This window comes from Wolffia australiana, chromosome 7, assembly GCF_029677425.1.
Source record: "Wolffia australiana isolate 7733 chromosome 7, ASM2967742v1".
In the NCBI taxonomy this organism is placed as follows: domain Eukaryota; kingdom Viridiplantae; phylum Streptophyta; class Magnoliopsida; order Alismatales; family Araceae; genus Wolffia; species Wolffia australiana.
Window position 1 is genome coordinate 9,436,538 of NC_135841.1, and position 24,500 is coordinate 9,461,037.

Consider the following 24,500-nt stretch of genomic DNA (forward strand, 5'->3'; position numbering starts at 1 on the left):
ACAAAAAAAGAGGAAGTGTAAATGCCAATGATGAGGAGAGATAAAATGAGGGTTAGGATTGGTCCAAATTAAAACCACAATATATGACAATTCACTAGTTCAATTGAGCTAAAATGTTCAGCATTGCTTTGTCTCCCCCTCCTCATTCCATCCACACCCTCCGATCTATAAAAAGAGCCTGAATCACTGTGAAATTCATCTTGAACTTGCTTCCTACTCATGTGGGCTGATTGAAAGATTGTGAGATTTGAGATCCATCAAGTGTGTTCTTGGTGTCTTGGGGGTGTGGGAAGTAGCATTAGAGAAGAGGGGGAGCTTACCGGCACTCATAAATCATATGTAAGGATCTTAGGTAAGCGTCTTCCCCTTATGTTGCTCTTTCCTGACATCGTCATTAGCTTAATTAGATTTTGCTATCACCTTTTACACTAGAACACCACCTCCTTACGTCCCCATAATCTTGTCTCTCTATCATCATATCGTTCATTCACTCAATCATTTTAGTATCTGACACATTTTCTACCTCATTCATGTTGCACTTCATGTTATTCTACATTCATTTCCTCTTTCCTCTGCTAATTTTAAGTTTGAAATATAACTATTTACAACCTCTTCCTAGATATCACTATCTCTCCTATTATAAGATTCACTATAGTGATAAAATTGAATCTTTAACCATCATTCCCTATGGGGACAATCCGTACTCATAATATTCAAAGAATAAGTATTGGTAAAACCCTAAAATTGAGATTATCATGAGTGGCCATGGCGATGATGGCTGCAACAATGGCAACGGATGGTGGCGGTGGGCCGAACAGTGGGGTATGTGGTGGCGGTAGGCAGGGGGCGTGCGGGTGGTATAGGCGCTCTAAACGACAAGTATGTGGCGGCACTGGGTATCGGCATGGCCATCGTGGGCACACAGCATGTGGGGTGTGTGGATGTGGCGACACAAGTGCAGTGCCCGTGCCAGGCACATGCGTGTAGCGAGCGTGGGTGCACAGCAGTCGCGGGCGCGCAGTTGGCGGGTGCGTGGCGAGTGGTGGCGGGCAACAGCGGTGGCGGCCTGAATGACAGGTGCATGATGGCGGCGGGTGCGAGGCGGGAAGATGTGGTGGTATGGGGTGTGGGTAGTAGCAATGACAATGGCGACAGCAGCAACGGCCGTGGTACATGGCAGCGGGTTAGGGTTTCCTAAGGGGAGGCCCAAATTCACAGTGGCAAACTGTAAATATGCCTAACTTCTAAAAATAAAATAAAATAAGATGAAACATAAGTATTTATCTTCTTTTTTTCAACTCTTCTCCAACCCAATTAGGGGTACCCCCCCTTACATAGGGGTGAATATAGGCCTCCACCACTTAGAAGTAAAGGAGAAAGGCCCACATGTTGGGTCCTATAGGCCTATCTAAAAAGGAGAGGCTTACACATAGGCCCACACACACACTAACATGTGGGGCAGACATAAGACCCCAACATACAAATACATAAGCCTACATAAGACCCCAACGTATTTTTATAGCTTTTTTTTTAGTTTTTAAGACATAAGACCCCAAAATACGAGCGAAGATAACGTCAACCTCCATGGCCGCGTTGACTAGGCCTAATACTTGAAGGTCGTGTCTCCCCTTCCGTCCATGCTCTACGAGCTAGCCGAGACCAGTCTTCAGTGCTAGATGGTCCCCATCACAAGTCAAATCACAGATTTAGGCTTGGATTTTCTATGACATGAAGATAAACATAGTCACCAACATTGTTCAAATATTTGTTTGAATTTGACCTAATTTTAGTGGTTTAATAACTTTGTCAAATTCCTACTCACTATCTTTGAGTATTTAAGGTTGAATTTAATAATGATTTAATGAATACTAATTACATGAAGATATTACTATCCAATGGTGATATCTTGAGTAAAATGATGTAGTAAACAGACCTGAAGTTTTCAAATTATTTCAAACGGAAATCATTGGCATAACGGCGGGTTTTTACACTTAATACTTGAGAGGTATTTTGGACTTATGAAAAAATACTAAATATAAAAATGTAAAATTAAAAGGATTATTGTTTCATACTGTCTAATCATAATCAATACATATGACTGTTGGACTTTTGAAACATTACCATTATGCCCTTTTAGATTTCTAAGTCCATATATACAATTTTGAGCCCTAATTTCAAAACTCCCTTCTTCATGCTCTTTGAAAATCACAGTCTAAAAGCTAGCAATTTTCAAGCAGTTATTCAGCATTTCTTCAAGAGGATATTTTTTGATAACATCAATAAGCGTCCATAGAACTTGGATTCAAAGGAAAAAAGGGTGGACTTTTGAAAAATAATATGACTGATCACACATCCTCAACCTTGTGATATATTGGACATATTTAACATAATTTCAATTGATTTTGAGATTTTGTTCAACTTATGAATAGTTGCTAACATCCATACAAATCCATAGAGCTTGAAATCGCATCTTTTGGTTGAGCTTTGAAAGAGTTACAGGGACTTGAACTTGTATATAGAGAAATTGGATGATTGACTAAGAACGTGGAAACATTGACCTTGGGAGATTTATTTGATTCAATTTCGAGTATTTTTTATGAGATAATACTTCTTTGTAATCGTTTTATGAAATCATACCAAGTAGAACCATCTCATTTAATCTATGAATGAAGAAGATATTTTAGTTTTAAGCACCATAGGTCAAACATGAATCAACAAATTTCATCCAAAGAGAAACATACAGGAGAAGAGGACTTGAGGACAGAACGACCAAAAATAGGGAGGTAATGCTTCAAGAAAGTCATAATTACATTTGAAAATATTTATATCTGAAGTAATAAATATCTGATCTAAAATTATTCATGTTGAAATACATGAAATTAGGCCTAGTCTTTAATTCTACTTAAGGAGTGGTTATACTGAGTGTTGTTGAGGATAAGATCTTGTTCAGAAATATATTGTTCTTGCTAGATCTTTGTGGTTAGTCAGGTTAGAGCTTTGGGGGCCATAAGAAGAAGGCTTGGAGGCCAAGTTAAAGTACGTCAAGCGATGTCGTTCCGTGGAAGACTTTGGGGGTTGAGGACGACACAGTTTTTTTGTATCCTTGTTCAGCCCTATTTCCAAGTGATTTGCCTGGGGGACATTCACACAATGCAGTAAGGGCACGCCATCACCTCGGGATGGATACCCCCTAACAACATGAAGGATTATCCTAAGTGGTCTTAAAATTTTAATATTGTCTTCCATTTCATCCACCTCATTTCCTAGGTAGAAAAATCCTCTGTTAATTAAAAAGAAAAAATAATATGATAGAACCTAATTCATCCCCCTTCCTCCTTAGCTTATTCCTCAGCCACTTAAACTAACAATATCCTCTTTCCATCAGTACAGATGGATTGGCCTAGACATACTAAAAAGACAAAAAAAAAATTAAGGAAAACATAGGGGCAAAAGAGGAATTGTATGACACCTTGTACCCAAGATATAAAATTCCTAATTTTCTCTCTCTTCTTGATTCTTCAAAGGCACTATAGATCATGACCTATGCACACCATTATATTCCCATGGATTAGGATTGTCATTATCCCTCATTTGCATCTACAATATAATACTTTATTTACCAATTTATTGCATTTCAAGAAAACTCCAAAAAAATAGTAAGAATTTTCCACTTGATTCTCTTGAATTAAATGGGAATGGTTTATAAAACTGAAGTTAAATAAATAATGACTTAATAGGTAATTTTTTTTCCATTTTTAATCATAAATAATGTATAAAATTGTAAATTAAGTAAATTAAGCGTAATCATACATAATTATCACTATCTATTTGATGTTATTAGGCACTAGTTGTTTGGGGTTAGCAGACATCGTGCCCCCTTGGTTTCTTGAATTCATCAAAATTTAGCTGAGTTTGAAAGGGGCGGTCCCATGGACTGGTGGACACACTTTTGGCTCCTATGTAGACTATAATGCAAAGGATTGTGGACGTTTGTATGTGACCGTGTATCTAGCTTATGCGAGAGCATGCTATGGTTGTATATGGATGGGTATGAAAGTGGAAATCAAACTTGGTGTGCAAATATGGGAATTTTTGGGATTTTTTTAGAGAGATGAAATATAGGAATAATTTTCTATATAGATAAAAGACGGTAGATTTGAAAGAAGTTAGCAATCATTGCTTAGTCTTTCTCTCCCTCTCTCCATATGTCTCTATTTCTCTCTACCCTCTTTCTAGTTTCTATTTCTCCTATATATCTCTCTCCCAACTCCTCCCTCTCCCTTTCTCTTTGTCTCTCCCTGACTCCTTTCTCTCTCTCTGTCTCTCACTTACTCCTCTCTCTCACACACACCATCCCTGACCCCTATCATCTTCCCCATTTCCTTATTTTCCCAACCTTCAATAATGTGTCCCCATTCCCCCATTTCCCTAGCTTTCTCAGGATCTCCTCATTTCCCTAGCTTCCACTCCACTAATAAAGTAAGTGGACATTGAAATTTTTTGGAAAGAGTGGACACTGACTTTTAAACCAGAATAATGTTAATATAGTAATTTACTAGGACTATAAATTATTAGTTTTATGAAAACTTAATGTCTATAGGACTCACGGACCAAGATTTATGTTTTAAAGTCAGGGGGGCGACAGGGGCTGGTCTTAGGTTCAGATTTAAGATTTCAATGAAAATAGCACCATAACCAATATAACAAGGATCCCTAACCATAACCCCTTCTAAACAAAGCATGTTTATCTCCATCTAGGGAAAGGCACATGGACCAACGATAGTCACTCATGAGTGACTTGCACTAGATCTTTGTACCATCCCGTTCCATCATGAGTTGCCACTGATTTACTCTAGGTTTATAACCTTCTTCTGTCCTTTCTATCATCCGTTCTGTTCACTCCTAGTACAGTAAGGAAAATCAAAACTGGCCGAAAAGCCATCCCCCCCCTGTCCGTCTTATTCAGTCATCTGTTCCGTTCATTCCTAGTTCAGAAAGGAAAAACAAAACTGGCCAAAAAGCCATCCCATCCCGTCGATCCTATTTCATCATCCGCTCCTTTCACTCCAAGTACAGTAAGGACAAAAAAGTCGTCACGTCTCGTCCCACCTGTCCTATTTCATCATCCCCTCCTTTCACTCCAAGTACAGTAAGGAAACAAAAGTTGTGCCGTCTCTTCCCGTCCATCCTATGTCGTCATCTGCTCCTTTCACTCCAAGTACAGTAAGGAAACAAAATCCATCCCGTCCCGTCCGTCCAATTTTGTCATCCGCTCCTTTCACTCCAAGTAAGGAAACAAAAGCCGTCCCATCCATTCCAAGTACAGTAAGGAAACAAAAGCCGTCCCATCCCATCTGTTCCAAGTACAGTAAGGAAACAAAAGCCGTCCCGTCCCATCCATTCCAAGTACAGTAAGGAAACAAAAGCCGTCCCGTCCCATCTGTTCCAAGTACAGTAAGGAAACAAAAGCCGTCCCGTCTCGTCCAGTCCGTCCAATTTCGTCATCCGCTTTTTTCGCTCCAATTACAGTAAGGAAACAAAAGTCATACCGTCTAGTCCCATCTGTCCTATTTCGTCATCAGTTCCTTTCACAGCTAGTAAGTAAGGAAAACCAAAACTGGCCAAAAAGTTGTCCCGTCCCGTTCGTCTTATTGTGTCATCAGTTCCGTTCAATCCTAGTACAGTAAGGAAAAACAAAAACTGGCCAACAAGCCGACCCGTCTCGTCCAATCTATTTCGTCATCCATTCCGTTCACTCCTAGTACAGTAAGGAAAACAAAACTGGCCAAAAAGCTGACCCATCCCGTCCAACCTATTTCGTCATCCGTTGCGTTCACTCCCAGTATAGTTAGACATGGTTTTTTGGTTCTTTTCGTGCGAATTTGTGCAAATTTTTCGTTCTGTTCAGTTTTCCGAACAGAACAAAAACAAATTCGAACACAGCATCGCACAGACCCGTGTGCGCTTCTTTTGTTCACTTTGTGCGAATTTTAGTCTAATTTTGTGCGAATGTGCGAATTTTGTTCATTTTTTTAAAAGAAAAAGAACAGAACAAAGAACAAGGCCCCATGCGGTTCTTTTGTGAGAATTTTTTGTTCATTTCAAATGAACAGAACAGAACGACCATGTCTAAGTACAATAGACATGGTCGTTTTTTTTCGTTGGTGCGAATTGGAGCAAATTGTGTGTTTTGTTCGGATTTCCGAACAGAACAATGTTGAAAACAAACAGAACTTTGCACAGATGGCTGTGCGGTTTGAATTGTGTGAATTGTGAGAAATTTTTTTTAAGGATTTAAAAAAAAAAATTTACTCTTGTTCTCTTTCTCAGAGTCCCAGTCTCTCCCTCGTTCTCATTCTCAGAGTCCCAAATTCCCAGTCTCGTTCTCATCCTCATAGTCCCAGCCTCTCCCAGAGTCCAAGTCTCCCTCATACTCTCGCTCTCTCCATCTCTCTCGAGTCTCGGCGACGGCCCGTACACACCATAATCCCGTCTCTCTCCCGTCTCTTCTATCCTCTCTATTCTCTGCTCTCACTCCATCACGGGGAGAATCCCCGAGCTTGAAATCATCGGACTTTCTCCAGGCCAATTTGGCAGCTCTACTCCGAACTCGCATCTCTAGCGCCGGATTTGGACGAGGGTCAAAGTGGAGGTGGAAATAGGAGTCGGAATTTGGTACGTTTTTTTTGAAGTATTTTTAGGTCTGTGTCTTTCTTTGATTCTCGTTTCTTTCTTTCTAATTCTCTGATGCTATCTTGTTCACTTCTAACTATCTGATTCTCTCTTACTTTCTCTCTAATTTTCTCTCTATAACTCTCTTATTCTCTCATTCGCTCTCTGTAATTCTGTCTGTCTCTAATTCCCTGTTTATCTCTTTCTCTCCCTCATCGTCTTAATTTCCCTCTCTATCTCTGATTCTCATCCTATTTTTCTCTTTGCCTCGGTAATTATCTGCTTCTCCGTTTGTTGCTTTCTTATTTTCTCCTTCTCTTTCTCTCGTTCTCTGAAATTCTCTTTTTCTATCTCTGATTCTCTTTTTTTGGTCTCTCCCTAATTATCCGATTTTCTCTTGCTCTATGTCTAGTTATCTCTTTCTCTCGCCCTCTCACTAATTCACTATCTCTAAACCTCTTTACTTCTATTTTTCTCACTGGCTCTCTGATTCTCTGATTTACTCTTTCTCTTAAATTATCTATCTTTCTAATTCTCCGATTTTCTCTATCTCTATCTCCGAATCTCTCTTTCTCTCTCTCTAAATCTTTGATTCGCTCTCTCTCTCTCTATTTCCTCAATTGTCTATCTCTAAATCTCTATTTTTCTCTCTCTCTAGTTCCCCAATTCCCTCGCTAATTCTCTTTATGTAATTCTCTATTTCACTCACTTTCTAATCTTTTCTTTCTATCTCTCGGTCATTCTCTCTTCCTCTCTCTCTTTATTTCTCTCTCCCTCACTCGTAATCTATCTCTCATTCTCTCATTCTCTCTCTCTAATTCTTTCTTTCTCTCTCGATCATTCTCTGGTATTCTCTTTATCTCTGATTCTCTTTTTAGCTCTCTTTCTAATTATCTGATCCTCTCTTTTCCTCGCTTTCTCTCTCTCTACTTTTCTATCATTCACTAATTCTGTCACTATGTCTCTCAGTTCCTAATTCTCTCTTTCTCTCACCCTAATAATCTCTTTATCTCTTTCTATCATTCTCTGATTTTCCCCTCTTTCTCTTCGTCTCTCTGATTCCGTCTCTAATTATAAGATTTTCTGATTCCCTCTTACTTTCTCTCTAAATTTTTCTCAATAACTCTCTTATTCTCTCTTTTGTTATCTGTAATTCTGTCTGTCTCTCTCTAATTCCCTGTTTATCTCTTTCTCTCCCTCGGCATCTAAATTTCCCATCTCTATATCTGATTCTCTTCCTATTTTTCTCTTTGCCTCCCTTGCTAATTATCTGCTTCTCTGTTTGTTGTTCTCTAATTTTCTCCTTCTCTTCCTCTCATTCTCCGAATTTCTCTTTTTCGGTCTCTCCCTAACTCTCTGATTTTCTCTTGCTCTATGTCTGATTATCTCTTTCTCTCGCCCTCTCACTAATTCACTATCTCTAAACCTCTTTACTTCTATCTCTTATTTTATAATTCTCTCTCTTTTCTCTCTAGCTCTCTAATTCTCTGATTTACTCTTTCTCTTAAATTATCTATCTTTCTAATTCTCCGATTTTCTCTATCTCTATCTCTGAATCTCTCTTTCTCTCTCTATAAATCTCTGATTTGCTCTTCCTCTATCTCTAATTCGCTCTCTCTATCTCTCTATTTCTTCAATTGTCTATCTCTAAATCTCAATTTTTCTCTCTCTAATTCTCTTTATGTAATTCTCTATTTTGCTCACTTTCTAATCTTTTCTTTCTATCTCATGGTCATTCTCTCTTCCTCTCTCTCTTTATTTCTCTCTCCCTCACTCGTAAGCTATCTCTCATTCTCTCGTTCTCTCTCTCTAAATCTTTCTTTCTCTCTCTATCATTCTCTGGCATTCTCTTTATCTCTGATTCTCTCTTTCTATCATTCTCTGATGTTCTCTTTTTCTATCTCCGATTCTCTCTCTCCCTATGATTCTCTGATTCTCTCTCTCTCTCTCTCTCTCTCTCTCTCTCTCTCTCTCTCTCTTATTCTCCCTTATTCTCTATCTATCAAATTCTCCCTTTCTCTGTCTTTAATTCCTTATTTCTCTTCGTCTCTCTAATTATGTCTCTAATTATAAGATTTTCTTTATATGTGCAGAGCAGGAGTGCTGGTCATCAAACTGAGGGCGCTACGCAGGATTCAACCATCGCCAAGAGAGCATACTCGGGCAGGAGGCGGAAAGCTGGTTCTGCAGCTAGAAATACCCTACCAAAAATCTGACTGGAATTTTGAAGGTTTGGGTGAGAAGAGGGACTTCAATTTTGAAGTGAGTTATTTTTCTTCAAAAGTTGTCATATTCTTCAAAAAATTTATGTTGTACCCCACGTTTTGATTTGGTGGATTAAAATACATATATACTCAAGGAAATGTTCTCCACACAGTGTTTAATTTTTCTTCAAAAATTAAATTTACCACCACGAGGAGAATTTGCGGCCTCTGAAGAAAAATTACTGATGAGAAAAATTGCAGAATTGTGCTCTCTCTAAATCTCTGATTTTCTCTATCTCTATCTCTGAATCTCTCTATCTCTCACTCCAAATCTCTTATTTGCTCTTCCTCTATCTGTAATTCGCTCTCTCTCTATCTATTTCTTCAATTGTCTATCCCTAATTCTCTTTTTTCTCTCTCTGCATTTCCCCAATTATCTCTATAAGATTCTCTTTATCTAATTCTCTATTTCGCTCACTTTCTAATTTTTTTCGTTCTATCTCTCTCTCATTCTCTCTTCCTCTCTCTCTTTATTTCTCTCTCCCTCACTCGTAATCTATCTCTCATTCTCTCATTCTCTCTCTCTAATTCTTTCTTTCTCTCTCTACCATTCTCTGGTATTCTCTCTATCTCTGATTCTCTCTTTCGCTCTCTCTCTAATTATCTTATTCTCTCTTTTCCTCGCTTTCTCCTCTCTACTTTTTTCTCATTCCCTAACTCTGTCTCTAGTTTTCTCTAGGTCCCTAATTCGATCTTTCTCTCTCCGTAATTATCTCTTTCTCCCTTTCTATCATTCTCTGAACTTCTCTTTTTCTATCTCCGATTCTCTCTCTCCCTCTAATTATCTAATTCTCTCTCTCTCTTATTCCCCCTTACTCTCTATCTATCAAATTATCCCTTTCTCTGTCTTTAATTCCCCCTTTCTCTTCGTCTCTCTATCTCCCTCTCCCTTTCCGTCTCCAATTCTCTGTCTCTCACTCTCACCGTCGTTCTTATTCCCTATGTCTTCCTCTCTCTCACACACCCTCACCCTCTCCCTCTTCTTCTCTCTTTCACTCACTCTCTCCCTCTCCCTTTCCCTCTCCTTCTCTCTTGCTCTTTGTCTTTGACAAAACTAGGAACCCTAACATTTGATTTCAAAAATTCCATCTTGAATTCATTACGGTTTGGATACACCCATCATACATTCTTTCTTAGGTATGAGAACTAAAAAAAGTTATATTATTATTGAACAAATACCTAAATATATTATTATTGAAATCTAATCATTCCACCCTCTAACCAAATTCTAGAAAAATATGGAAGTACACTCCGTTTCATGTAAGTCATTTTAATGAAATTAATTCTCAAAAATCTATTAAATCAATTAATTCCTTTCTTTTAAAACCGAATGAATTCAGTTATGTCACCCAATGAAACCAAATGAATTACCAAAATGAATTCAGTATAATCCCCTCTTCTGAATAAATTACCAAATGAATTCATTAAAAAAATCCAAACTTTTTTCTTAAGTCTAAGTGACAACAATGACATAAACCCCTCACATATCAGGTACCATTAAACTATAAATGCCATTATCACTAGATTCAATGACTGTTAGATTTGTACTGATAGAATTATACTGAATATGGTGTTTTGTGACTTGTGAGTTGTGAATTAGTATAACGTCATAATAAATTAGAATATTTTTAGTATAATATACTTTGGTAGATGCATAACAATTATTTGCAATTTTGTGCAGTTTTATGCAATTTCCGAACAATTATGTTATTTTCGTGCGAATTTTGTTCGTTTCGTGCGAATTTTGTTCATTTTGTGCGAATTTGTTTGTTTGTGCGATTTGTTCGGTTTGTGCGAATTTGTCCATTTGTGCGAATTTGTTCCGTTGTGCGAATTTGTTCCGTTGTGCGAATTTGTTCAGTTTGTGTGAATTGTGCTAATTTATGCGAATTGTGCAAATTGTTCGAACATTTGTTCTAATTTTTGCACATAAAAAAACAGCACAACGAACAGACCCCTGTGCGGTTCATTTGTGTGAATTTTTTGTTCGTTTTAAAAGAACAGAACAACCATGTCTACAATACAGTTAGGAAAATCAAAACTGACCGAAAAGCCGACCCGTCCGGACCAACCTATTTCGTCATCCGTTCCGTAGAGTCCTAGTACAGTAAGGAAAAACAAAACATGCTGGAAATCCGTCCCGTCCCGTCCAACCTATTTCGTCATCCGTTCCGTTCACTCCTAGTACAGTAAGGAAAAAACTGGCCGAAAAGCCGTCCCGTCCGTCTTATTACGTCATCCGTCCCTGAGTCTCAGTTAGGGTAAGCGGAAGGAAGAAGACGATCATCTGTGTTTGATCAGAGTCACTTTCAAGCGACAGTGCCACCACACCAGAAATACTCCGAGAACGACTCCGAACGCTCTCCAATGGCGATTTGCCCATGGCGCTTCGATCTGACGGCGACATTGAAGCCCCCGATCCGAGCCCGAGATGCCGCCATGGCCGGTCCTTGTCGAGCTCTGCTCTTGGGCCCGCGCTCGTCTTGCGTTGACCCGACTGTAGCGAGAAGATAGAAGCTGCAGGCATGCCATGCCAATTTAATACTCGCTGGATGACGCTGAGGATTGCAGAGAGCATCCGACCCCAAGCGGGACGGGACTGTGGGCGGATCTGTCTGGACCCCTCGTCGTTTTAACCTCTTCCGCTAAATTGGGATTTTGGGGCTTTGAATCTGCCAAGAAGAAATCAGAAACAGCGCGGAGTTCTTGAAATTGGGTTGAAATTAGGGGTCTTTCCGCTTATTCGGCTTGGCTATGTGATTCTGGTTAGTCTGCGACATCTGGTAACTTGTTTGGATTTCGCGATTGATGTCTGAGACGTGATATGAGTCGAATTGTTGCCGCAGGAAGTGTATTTTTTTAGCTCCGGAAGAATGTCTCCTCAATCGAGAGAAGTCGCCTTTGAGCAGCGCAAGGGGTTGCGGACTGTGAAGAAGGGCAGAGAGGATGATCTCGCGCTGTTCGAGGACATGAAGATGAAGGAGAAAGACGAGTTCCTCCTCTGCTCCACCGATGATCTTGAAGACTCGCTATGTGATTCTCCGTCCTTTACTGTATTATCTCGTCCAATTTCCGGGTCTTACTCCTTGTCTGTGAACGTGGTTTTGCCCAGCGAAGCTGAAGTACTTTCCGGATTTCAAGTCGAGCATCCGGGTTGAAGATGAGAGCAGCGATCTTCTCAATTCAGACGGCGAAAAGAACGATTATGAATGGTGACTGATGATTTACATTTTGTCGCTGAACTTTGAATTAAAAAGCGGAAGAGGGATTTCATACCTCAACAAAAAGGATTTTTTTTCAACGGAGAAGCCAACCCTTTTGAATGTTATATATCTTACACTCTGCTATTATTTCTTTCTGCTCAAACAGGCTGTTGGCTGCTCCTCAACCTCCTCTGTTTCCTTCTCTGGACGACGAGGAGCCAATATCAGCTAAGCAGACTCAATCCGTCTCCATCCCAAAGTCACCTGCGGTGGGTCGAATTTCTGGTAAACTTTTTCGTGTTAAATATGAAAAATAGAGGATTTAGATAATTTCTTTATAAATGCAGAGGGAAATCAGAGGTAGAAAGAGCAGAGGCAGCATCAGTCCTCGGGGCCAAAGCCCATCTTCTCGTTCAATTTCTGGTATGCCAGTTTCTGGAAGACACCCCAGTCCCACAGCAAAGCCTGCGACTTCAAATTCGAGATCTTTGACACCAACTGTTAAAAGAACAGACAGCCTTTCTTCAACAAAGAAAGCAAGCAGAGGAAGCTCCCCTTCGCCTAAGATTCAAAGATGGCAGTCAACCTGTTCTGGATCATATAAAAACATAGGTGAAACGCCTCAGTGGAATAGGAGACATTCGCTATCGCCTACGGCTTCTGCTAGTTTCAGCTCTTCACACAGTCATGACCAGGATTCCTTTAGTAATCACAGCAAGAGCTCGGTTTTGTCCTCTGGGGATGATTTCGAGGCCTTGCGTTTTCCCAGAAAAAATGGGCATTTCTACAGAGCACAGTCTTCGTGCACTGCTCCCAAGCGCTCCTTCGACACTGCAATTCAGCGGATGGCAAGTTTGTCTTGCATTTTTTATAAAGTCCATCAGTTATTTCTTCCATGTTTGATGATTTTGTTTACTTTGCCGTCTTCTTTTTCAGGATCATCACAGAACTTCTGAAGAAATATTCAGGGGAATCATGCCAACAACCCCTCGAAGAACTTTCTCTCTGGAAAATGGTACCGAGACGCGTCACCCAGTATTCTCAAGGAATGCATCGGTTCTTACCAGTAGCGATGGAAGCGCTGAGTTGGATCCTTGCGCTGTTCCAGAGAAGATGTTTAATCTTGTTCGTCGTGAAGAGCTGCACCCATCTGACGAGATGGAACCTCCATTGATTCAAAGGGTTGAAGGAAAAATTGTCTTGGATGAACTTACTGATTCATCTTCACATCCTCAGAAACTGGAATCTTCTGTGATTGATGAAGGCCAAGTTTTGAGACGTGAAACAATTAACAGTTTGTTGGAGATATCTTCAACTGAGTTGACTGAGAAAATTTCAAACTTCGGTGGAATAAGTGATCACCGGCGTCGGTTTCATTCGTTTGATTCCTGTCAGGGATTAAGAGTTGATGATCATGGAGGAAAGGGAATCCAACGGTCAAAAAGTGATAGACCCATTGATTTGAACTGCTCTCTGCATGGGAAACCATCGACAGCAACCGTCGATGATCGTAGTTCAGATTGGAGAAGGGAAATATATCCAAAAAACCAGATTGGCCCTGCGCAGCATGAGGTTAGGGTTCTGAGAACTGAGTTAAGTTCATCGCCTCCGAGGAACAGCACTCTGCATGGGAAACCATCTACATTAACCATCGATGATGGTGAGTCAGATTGGAGAAGGGAAGGCTATCCAACATGCCAGATTGAACCTTCTCAGCATGAGGTTAGGGTTCTGAGAACTGAGTCTAGTTCATATCCTCCAAGGAACAGCGCTCTGTGTCAGAAACCATCGCCATCAACCGTCGATGATGGTAAGTTAGATTGGAGAAGGGAAGGATATCCAAAATACCAGCTTGGGCCTTCTCAGCATGAGGTTAGGGTTCTGAGAATTGAGTCAAGTTCATCTTCTCCAAGGAGCAGTATGAACAGCCATCAGGAAGAAGAGTCCCCCAAAGCCCTAGATTTTTGTCATGTGGATGATTCTAATGAGAGAGACAACAGGGTGAATGGCAACGCTGGTCCTTGTGTGAAAGATCTCCCTCAAAGTTCATTGGATGGAACTGCAGAAAATATATACAATGATGATGATGAAAAAGCCAACTTTCGGGCAATCCAGAGGGAAGAAGCTTCTTCAAGTCTCGGTCGTACTGCCACTAAACCTGTTCTGATGAAGATTGATGAGATTGCTAGAATTGATCTGACACAAGGTACTAAACTATTAATATTTTATGAAATTTTAGATCAAGCTACAAATTCACTCAGTCAACCTTTTACAGGCGAAGCAGATGTCATGGTTGAAGTCCCAGACTGGAGTACAATGAGGCCTTTTGGAAATGAAAATGATAATGATGATGAAAAAAGAATCTATGTTATGCCAATTGAGAGGGAAGCTGGAACTCCAAGCTCGAGTTCAACCACCAGATCACCTGGCTCTTGCTCCGTTGTCTCTGTTTCAAGGGAGACTGATGGCGTCGCCCAAGTCGATCTGACCCAAGGTACAAAACTGTTGTGGATTTTTAAAAGTTCGGGTCAAGCTTCAAATTCACTCATTCAATCTTTTCCTGGCGAAGCAGATGTCATGGTCGAAACTCTGACGGGGGTTAAGATGAGATGTTTAGGAAATGCAAACGATGATGATGATGATAATAGAATCCTTGTTATGCCAGTCGAGAGGGAAGCTGGAACTCCAAGCTCAAGTACCACTGCCAGATCATCTCGCTTTTGCTCCATTGACCCAGTTTCAAGGGAGACTGATGGTGTTACTCAAATCGATCAGACTCAAGGTACAAAACTATCTTAAACTTTGAAAATTTCAGATCTAGCTTCAAATTCATTCGTTCAATCTTTTACAGGCAAAGCGAATGTCATGGCTGAAGTCCCAGAGGGGAGTAAAATTAGCTGTTTAGAAAATGCAGATGATGATGATGATGATGATCATGAAAGAATTAATTTCATGGCAATTGAGAGGGAAGCAGCTTCTCCAAACTCAACTAGTACTGCGAGACCATCTCATAGTTGCTCCACTGACGCGGTTTCATTGCAGACTGGCAACATAATTGTAATCGATCGGACGAGAGGTACAAATCTATTATTCTCAAGAAATTTCAAGTCAAGCTTCAAATGTACTTAACCAGATTAAAAAAAGTTTAATCTTCTGCAGACGAAGCAGGTGTCTCGGCGGGGAACAAGACAATGTGCCAAGATAATGCACATGATGATGATAAAATAATCACTTCTAGGGCAATCGAGAGGGGAGCCACTTCTCCAAGCTCGATTAGCACTGCCAGATCATCTCGCTCTTGCTCCTTTGAGCCGATTTCAAGAAAGACCGATCACGTCATTCAAGTCGATCCGACAAAAGGTATCAATCGATTACTTTCGTAAAAGACTACAGATGAGGCTTCAAATTATCGCAATCACATAAAAAGAATTCAACATTCTGCAGGCGAAGTGATGTTCCTGGTTGAACCACCGGAGAACAAGACGAAGCGTTCAACTCTTGAAAAGCCAAAGGACACAAACCTCTTCCATAGTTCCATCACTCAGGATCTTTCCATCATTGCGACAGAGAACGATTGCTGCAAAACTCCCAAGAAGACTCCTTTGCAAATTGTTGACCAGACATCCATTTTCATCTCGAACAAAATCCCCTACCGCGGGAGAACGAGTATGAAAAGGAGGGTTCCAAGCGGTGGAAACACAGAAAAATCTTCAACCATGAGGGCCAGCCGAGCAAAATCCTCGAAAGCAAGCTCGTCAAATTCATGCAGTTGCATGGTGATGTAGTTCTTCATTTCTATTATATCTTTTGTCAATGGTCGTTGACCCGGGTTGACCAAGAATTTCTGATACACAGAATAGGCTCGTTGGACGGACCATCTATTCTGTCCAATTTTGTCGGCCATCTGCCATCAATCATTGGTCATTAGATGTGGCATGATGTTTCGGATGATAGAACTGTGGAGGAATAACTGAAAAATCAAAATAATTTGTCAAATAATTAGACAGATAATAGGGATGATTGGTCAGCCACGACGCGGACGATGAGTGCGGTAGACAGGGACAAGGATCATCCAGATGCACATGACCACCCACAGTGGGATATTCAGTTGTATCGATGACACCCATTGATGAAGGGGATGACAGCCATCGACGACATAAACAACGACAATCAGTGTAAGATGGAGACAATGACCATTGATGAGTGTGACAGAGTTGTGATGATGATGGTGACGTCCACGGTAAATCCCTGACAACAACCACCGATGATGGGGATGACAATCATTGAGGACAAGGAGGCCGAGTGTTTAGGACATGATGGGGATGACAACTACCAACCACGTGACAACAACCTCCTACCAGGGGTGACAACGGCTGCTAAGGAGGGGACGACGACCGTTGATGTCTTTTTGTTGATGTCTTTTGTTATTGACTCATAGAATTTCATCAGATTGAATCAAATTGTCTCTTTGATTGTTCTACTTGCCTAAACACAAATTGATCTAAGATGCCATATTCAAGAGGTGATCTATTTGATTAGTTGATCAGGTGGACACTTGAGGTGACCAATTGAAATTCATCTTCTATTTGATACTCAAGACATCTCAGAAAAAAAAAACAAGACATCTTATAAAGCCTTTCTAAGATGTCTGAAGAACTGGATTCATCAAATTTGTGGAAAGAAATTTCTTTATCGGTGGCAGAGATCTTTGTTGTTGACCTAGACAAGAGTGTGAGATTGATTGAACCACAGTATGATTGTTTGTTTATTAAACCATAATCACTAGAAACATCCTTCCATACTACTTCAATATTGAGTAAAATGATATCCTTGTCATTTGCTTTTGTTTGATTGCTTCAAGATTTGAGACTTTCTCTCTGCAGGATTATGATCATGATCAATCATGATCATCTTGGGTCCTCATTGATGTAGGTTCATATTTACATGTGGTTTCTCCAATCTTCAGAATAGACCATGCAAGCACAATGAACTAGTTAAAAACAGTGACAACTGAAAAAGGTGAAACCGTTAGCAATTCAGGTGGAATGGAGGAAACTGTTGTTATTGAAGAAAGAGTATGAGACCTGATAATCTCAAAATTAGATTTTTAAGTCGCCCTTGGTATTTTTGAGATTATTTAATAAAATATAATCCTGCACTCAATCAGTAATCTTAGCTAGTGATGAGTACAGATCGTCTCCACAGGGAACGGTGATTAAGGATTTAATATTGTTAATATGGTGATTATTTGAGATGGGAAGAGATACATGTAAATGCAAAATCAAGGGACAAGAAAATATGAAATGAGATTGTGATTTTAAGGGAATGTAGTTAGTAGATTGTGATAACTCAGGTTTGAGAAGAGTGAATGAATGCGCGAATGAAATAACGATGATACGAAGAGTTATGAGAATGGGGTAGAGAAAGGGATCAAATATGATAATTAAAGAGTAAGTTAATGGTACGATGATGATATAAAGGTGGTAAGACATGATTTGGAGAATGTATGGAGTAGATGGAATGACGAGATATGCAGTGAAAATGAACTAAGCTACAAACGGTGTCGAGAAAGAATAATGTAAAGCGAAGATGCTTATCGTAAATCCTTATGTTCCACCAGGATCAAGGTGATTTGTGTCTGATGGTAAGTTCCCCCTCTTCTCTATTGCGTATTCCCCCACACCTAGGGAACCAAGAACATACTTGGTGGATCTCAAAAACTCATTCTCTTTCAATCAGTCCACAGAGTAGGAAGCAAATTTAAGGATCATTTTCACAGTGATCTACTGTTCTATTTATAGATCAGAGGGTATGGACGGAAAGAGGAAGGGAAGATGAAGCATCCATGAATATTTCAGCTCAATCAAACCTCTAGATCATCAGATATCACAAGATTCCCTCCTTTTCCATTCTTCTAAAGAATGGCATGCTGCCGCGCCATTCACATCATAAAAATGGAAAAAATTCCCCCTTATCATTGCTTGATGCGCCACGCGTTCCCGTTTGCTGCATCAGCATCTGTTATGGTTTTTAATCAATTATGTGGGTACTCATGCACACCACAATTAAGGGGGACTTCTCTTTTCCCTTTTTTATTCTTTCTCTCTCTGTTTTCATATCACGTTTATTGTGATTTAAAGCGTTTCTTTTTTCATTGGTCTAGTTGCCTTCTGCGGAAAAAGTGCATCAGATTGTCAAACAATGATTAGCACATAATGAAATCACGATTCACAATGCCATAATTACACCTTTCACAATGATTAACACAGTTAACCATTTCAAATACCTGTGATTGGTCATCATTCGATAAATTGAATGGCAATACGTGGCGCGCACATGCTAAAGCCAAATATATATTAATAAATCATTATAAAATAAATAATAAGTCATAAAAATTAAGAAATATATATTTTGACTTAGAAAATGCATCTGTTTGAATAAAAATTCAAACAATTAATATATTATATTTTGAATCAGGAAATTAAGTTCTTTAAGGATACGATGTCATAACAATCCCAAAAATATGGTTAAATCCACAAAAATCATAATATCAATCTAAAAAAAGGTTTGATCATGTCATGGTTGATAACACACATTTATATTCATTTTAATGTATAAACAAGTGTAACATTTCCATGATTAACCACATTATTTTTGTGTTATCATGACCAAGGACGTACAAGTAGAAGGGAGGCCTACACAAATACAAACACTAAAGGAACCTCACAAAGAAAGCATCGAGAGCATGATTCGAAGGCAATCAATTATTTTGAAGAGTTCAAAAATGACCATTACGAATTCAGGGTGTGCGACTAGATCAACCCTACAATTACTATTACTATTGAGGGAAGAATGACAGGACGACACAGTTTTCTGAAAGCACTTGCACAAGAGCCATGAGGAGCCTCATGACCATCTCAAAGGGAAACAATTCCAAGAGATTGAAGACAAACCAAGCTCTAGCGGTCATTTATCTATTGTTGAACTGTTAATTACAAATAAGTATGATATTTGAGAGAACCAAGGAGATGCTTATGAAATTTAGTTGTCTTGCCGCTCAAGCATGGACCCTAAATGATGACATAATTTTAAGAGAAGTGTTAATATACTGTACACAACATAATATGAGAATATGTTTTCCAAACACCATTCATGACTATGCTAAGGTCTTCTCTCTAAAATTAGAAGTGTTTGCCTAATAATTTACGCATGGACAAGTGAGAACATGATTACCTTGTTGGGAATTAGCATGCATCAGGTTCCTAACAGCTGAAAATTCTGAAACATATCTTGGTGATGAAGTAAATTGATAGAACCCTAAGCAGGAGGTATCTTCTATAGAGGTCTTGGTGGACTTCCGACAGGGAAACAATGTTTTCTCTATTACAACAAAGAAGATGAAAAACAATATGTCAATGATCAAAATGTTGATGGGTGAAATAAGAAAATAAACCATACATTGGATAAAACTCCCCGCATGCTTTGTATTGCACACATCATCAACCTTGTTTTTCAAGACAATCTAAAGGCATTAGGAACTCCACTACATATCCCCAGTGAAGCAACATAGCTAGTGGATGAAAAGTCTGAAGATGCACATACATGATGGCTTCGGTAGTCTATGGCCTTGGGAGATTTGGAAACTATAGTGCAGAAATTTTTTGCAACTTTCCATGCATCACATGATAAGAGGAGCTATGTCCAATGGTGCAGACAATTGAAGATGTCTAACAACATACAATTGGTTTTGGATATGAAGGTTAGATGGAGCTCCAGACATGAAATGATATAGGCTGCATATCATATGGGAAATTTTGGTACAAGATGTCCCTTTTGAGTTGGAAAGCACAATAGAGAAAAATTGTGATCAATGAAAATGAATGGCAGATGTTTACACAATTTGTTCAAACTAAAGGAATTCTGTGAGGCTTCAGATATCATGTAAATCTCAGAGCACGTCACAGAAACAACAATTTTATAGTCGATTAAGGTTCTTGATGAACAACTTCTTTGATAGATTGATGCCATTGACATAGGAAGCCTTTCCCCCAATGTTTGTTGTTTTCATATTGGATCAGTAAGCATAATTCAATCAGATAACCTACAAAGCCATGAGAGCAAAGCTTTACAAGTATGAGGCTCACATTCAGGTGTATAATGCATTTACAATTGCTTCATTTGTAGATTCATATATTAAATTCGATCACATCTGATGATCATGAAGCTTGGTCAGGTATATTTGATGTCTTTTAAATGAAGTTTGCGTTAAGGATTTTCAAGACGTGAGGGATGACAAAATTTAAGAGGCAAAGAAGGCCATCAAACCCTTATCAAGGATGTGGGCCTAGACAAAAGCTTAAATTCTTTGATTATGATAAGGATTGCATGGATCTTGCAAAATCATGCACGTGTCAACAATGTAATTGAAGATGAGGTTTTGATCTACTTACAATTGACCTAAGTGTCAAATCATGCTCTGTTATGGTGGTAGGGTGAACAATGTATGATATTTCCAAATACTTCTATTTTTCCTCAGACTTCCTTTGTGTTTATGCGTCCAATGCACTAGTTGGAAGGTTCTTCTCCATTAATTGAGGAATTTGTACTCACAAACGGTCCAAGCATTTGGCACAACACATATACATCCTAATGACATTAAAATATTGGTAGAGGTAGAAATTTCTGTACAAAAACATGGCACAACCTTTTCCTAAGATTGCCAAGGTCGAAATAGTAGGAGACTCTGGTGATGAATCTCCACTAGAAGGACCGTAGACCAAGAAGTAAAAAGAAACTTTCTCTATATTTTCCCCTCATAGGTGTTGGGTTCTAAAGGCCTTGACATGGATGAATAAATGGAAACATTCTGCATCAGAAGCATTGAACGGAATCAAATCTATTCTCTTTTTGTAAAAAAAAAATGTTAAATATGTTAAATATTGTACTCTTTTTATCTTAATTAAATTTTGGTCAAAGAAATTCAGACATAAATTTTTTGCCTTATATTTTTAGTTAAACCAAACCACATACTGCAGAAATGGCATCATTAAAAACATGAACGAAGTACATTTGCATGGATTGCATCCGTGATTTCTTCGATCCCGGAGCGAGAAGAGTCGAGCTGCTCAAGTGTGCAGCCTCTAGACGTATCCATGCGATCCTCGGCACGTTGAATCTCCTTCTTGTTGTCGAGCCCCGTTCAATCTGTGTCACCATCACTACGTCATCGCGATTACATCGGGGATGGAGAGGGGGTGTGGGGAGAAGGGAGAGGGGGTGTGGGGAGAAGGGAGAGGGGGTGTGGGGAAAAAATCTGGCCTGGGTGAATTTCGTTCAGGGCCTTCCCCTATTTATACTAAGTGGGTATTTTTTATAAAAACCCCCAAAACTTAAGTATATCTTCCGACGTCCAAAAGACGATTTGCGTATGACCCTCTAGGCCCATGTATCAGTCTTGTTAACGACTCTAGAAACCCAATAACCTCTATTGGCCTTCTAAATTAATTAACTATATCATCATATAGATTAATTAATGTCGGATCGCTTTAACCCAATTGATAGGTCGAGTCTCCAACACATGGGGTGCCAAGCTACACCTCGTGTTCTTGAAGATACAAAAGAGTGTATATCGAGTCACTTCATGGAACATGTCCATCATTGGTTACCATGTATGTATAGTCCCTCATCCACTTGATGCTCCTTGGACGACTTAGGGTATGGTCAACTGTCAAACCCTAATCGGTCATTCAAGTTAGTATTGATGGTTCGAAAATCATTGGAGAACTCTTCTCCCGATATTTCACTGCCTTGGCCAAGGACTTCATTGCATCATCTTCCTTGAGCTGTCACCTCTTATACCAAGGGTGGGTGATCCCATCTTGACCACTCAATCATCTCTGTGAACTTATTGATCTACCCGAACTAAGATCGTTTAGAATCCCATGATTAGGGACTCGTTGGCCATAGTCAAAGTACAACCGTCCATCCACAAGACGTCTTTGGTGTCTTAGGTCTAAGGACCACTTACACAACCGTGACGTGAATCAGCCTGATGGATAGTTCGGTATAATACTATTCAGGAATTCGTGCGGGTCAATTCAGTGAAATCTTTCCACTAAAGTGCATCCACTATCTATCCTTAGTGTCATCACACTAATCGCTACGAGACCGGCCATACTCATCATGTGAGTGAGGCTAGATAGTGTTATTCTATCCAGATACTTCGATGTCCTTCTCGTGTATCCTTCAAATAGGAATGTTTAGAACACATGCTTAAAGACAAGTGATCTCCGTATTACGATCTCATCATAATTCACTAAGCCCGACCATGTATTCATGGACTTCATTATAAGCATCACACATGCACTATAATGAATGTGTTCTATTAATGAACATGGAATGAGATGTGGAATGTGTGATTGGCTTTCCGGCCACATATATTTACATCAATAGGAACATGTTCTAATTGGGTCACTAGATGCACATCATTTGTGCTAGTTGAGGAGTGGAAGGGGCACCAACAAGCACAATGATTTATAGTTGTAAATTGTTTTTCTCTCTCTTCGATGAATTATTTATTTATTTTATTAAAAACTAGGTTTCATTAATATATAATTCTTAATGATGATAATGTACTGAATTGATCAGAACATAATTACTTATCTCATATTTTGATTTAGATTCCTCTTATCTCATATTATGACAATCAGGACACAATGGAATCTCAATGTTTTATGGTGATTCAGTGAAACACTGGTCAACTTAACATATTCCCTTTGGCATATATATCATGTCTATGCATCTAGGGCTATTATCTTATGACACTGGTCAATATGTGCATGACATAAAGCTGGATCAGTAATGGTCAATATGATACTGATGATCAAGACAACTAGAGATGAAAAGACAATGAATAATGAAATGTAGAATATTGGAATGAGGAGGAAAAATTAGTAGAAACACTGACAAGTAAAAGAACATTTAACAACACCATGTTGTCTCTCCTTTGAATGGAGAATCTCCTACCCAAGCTTTTGTGTTGAGTGATGGAGGCCTTGATCTGGATGAACATTAGGATTCCATGCAACGAATCATAATGACATCAACAAAAATATTCAACCGCTTCACCGTGCATAGATAACACTTGTGATTCCTTGGATCCTCGAGCGAGACATCTCAAGCTGCTCATGTGTGCAGCCTCTAGATGTATCCACATAATCCTCGACACGTTGACTCTCCAAATGGCATCATATTTCTCAGAACATGTGTTGGCAGATATGGATGAATGGTCTCAAATGGATAATAGACATATCCATTTTGTTCTCTATCCATTCACTTTCATGAATGGGATAGGACCTGCTAGGCCTTCTCTCTTGAGCTAGGATCTTCTTGAACGTTGGGTCTTTATTCTCCAATGGCTTCTTCTTCTTCTCGTCCATCAATATTGATGTTGATGTTATCTTCTTCTTTGGAGTGGGAGTTGCTATTATTTCCTCCTCCACCTTCACGCCTGTCATTGTCTTATACATCTTACCCTTATAGGAAGGGTCGTATCGTAGCCTTCCTTGATGAAGGATGGTATTTGAGATCCCACCATGATGTTGAGGATCTTTGAGCTATCTGCATATTTCTCTAATTTCTTGCATGAGTCATCTCTCTCAGTTTTTTCCTTTCTCAGGGAAATCCTAAGTTCTTCTAGTTCTTCATTCAGCTTATTGATTTCTTCATTGAGACAACTTATTTTTTTTCCTAATTTATCATTCTCCTTCAATAGTCTACTATTTTATAATTCTAGTTCAACATTTTTTGTGTTGCGATCAACTTTGCTATCAACTACTTTAGGGGATAGACATGTATCAAGTTCTTCTCTTAATCTAGTATTTTTCTTTTTCTAAACTAGCTACCTCATTTGTAAATGATTCAATAATTTCCATCTTTTCTTTTCTTTCCACTTTACCCTTTTTCTTAGCCACGCATTTTCTTGAAACATCATCTATATATATGTCTTCAATTCTTCATCATTCATTAAATCAGACTTAGAAGATGATTCATAAGTAAAATCACCTGAGGCCGATTTTTCCATGTGACAGTGATCAACATCTTCACTCTCAGATCCTGACTCCTTCCCATTTTATGCATGTTCTTTATCTTCTTTGCTCCATGTTGCTCGAAAGGCTCTCTTCTTCTCCTTATCTTCAAATCTTCTTCGTTGGTCACTTCCATCCTTTGTCTTTGCCTCACCTTTCTTCTTTCTTCTCTATATTAGGGCATTCAGATATGAAGTGTCCCTTTTTCTTGAAGTTAAAACACATTTTTACTTTTTCAAAAGCTGACCAATTACCTCCCTTCTTGAGGAGACGTC

At 39.2% G+C, this 24,500-nt stretch overlaps 1 protein-coding gene and 1 long non-coding RNA gene across 4 annotated transcripts; both read left to right on the forward strand.

Moving 5' to 3' along the window:
• Positions 1–6,180: 6,180 nt before the first annotated feature.
• On the forward strand, positions 6,181–9,044 carry LOC144705655 (uncharacterized). The gene is made up of 2 exons (XR_013582072.1): positions 6,181–6,675; positions 8,766–9,044. It is a non-coding gene; the product is annotated as an uncharacterized LOC144705655 (long non-coding RNA).
• Positions 9,045–11,240: 2,196 nt separating this feature from the next.
• On the forward strand, positions 11,241–16,016 carry LOC144705421 (uncharacterized). Of its 3 annotated transcripts, XM_078578082.1 has the most exons (11): positions 11,243–11,701; positions 11,783–11,969; positions 12,049–12,148; positions 12,306–12,408; positions 12,487–12,987; positions 13,076–14,345; positions 14,415–14,633; positions 14,712–14,921; positions 14,991–15,215; positions 15,299–15,499; positions 15,584–16,016. In XM_078578082.1, the coding sequence occupies exons 2-11, from the start codon at positions 11,810–11,812 to the stop codon at positions 15,922–15,924; spliced, it is 3,330 nt and encodes a 1,109-aa protein (XP_078434208.1). In that variant the 5' UTR covers positions 11,243–11,701; positions 11,783–11,809; the 3' UTR covers positions 15,925–16,016. The 3 variants fall into 3 exon arrangements, with proteins under 3 accessions (XP_078434210.1, XP_078434208.1, XP_078434209.1); XM_078578084.1 differs by lacking the exon at positions 15,584–16,016 and having other exon boundaries at positions 11,241–11,701; positions 15,284–15,423; XM_078578083.1 differs by lacking the exon at positions 11,243–11,701 and having other exon boundaries at positions 11,801–11,969; positions 12,054–12,148.
• Positions 16,017–24,500: the final 8,484 nt, after the last annotated feature.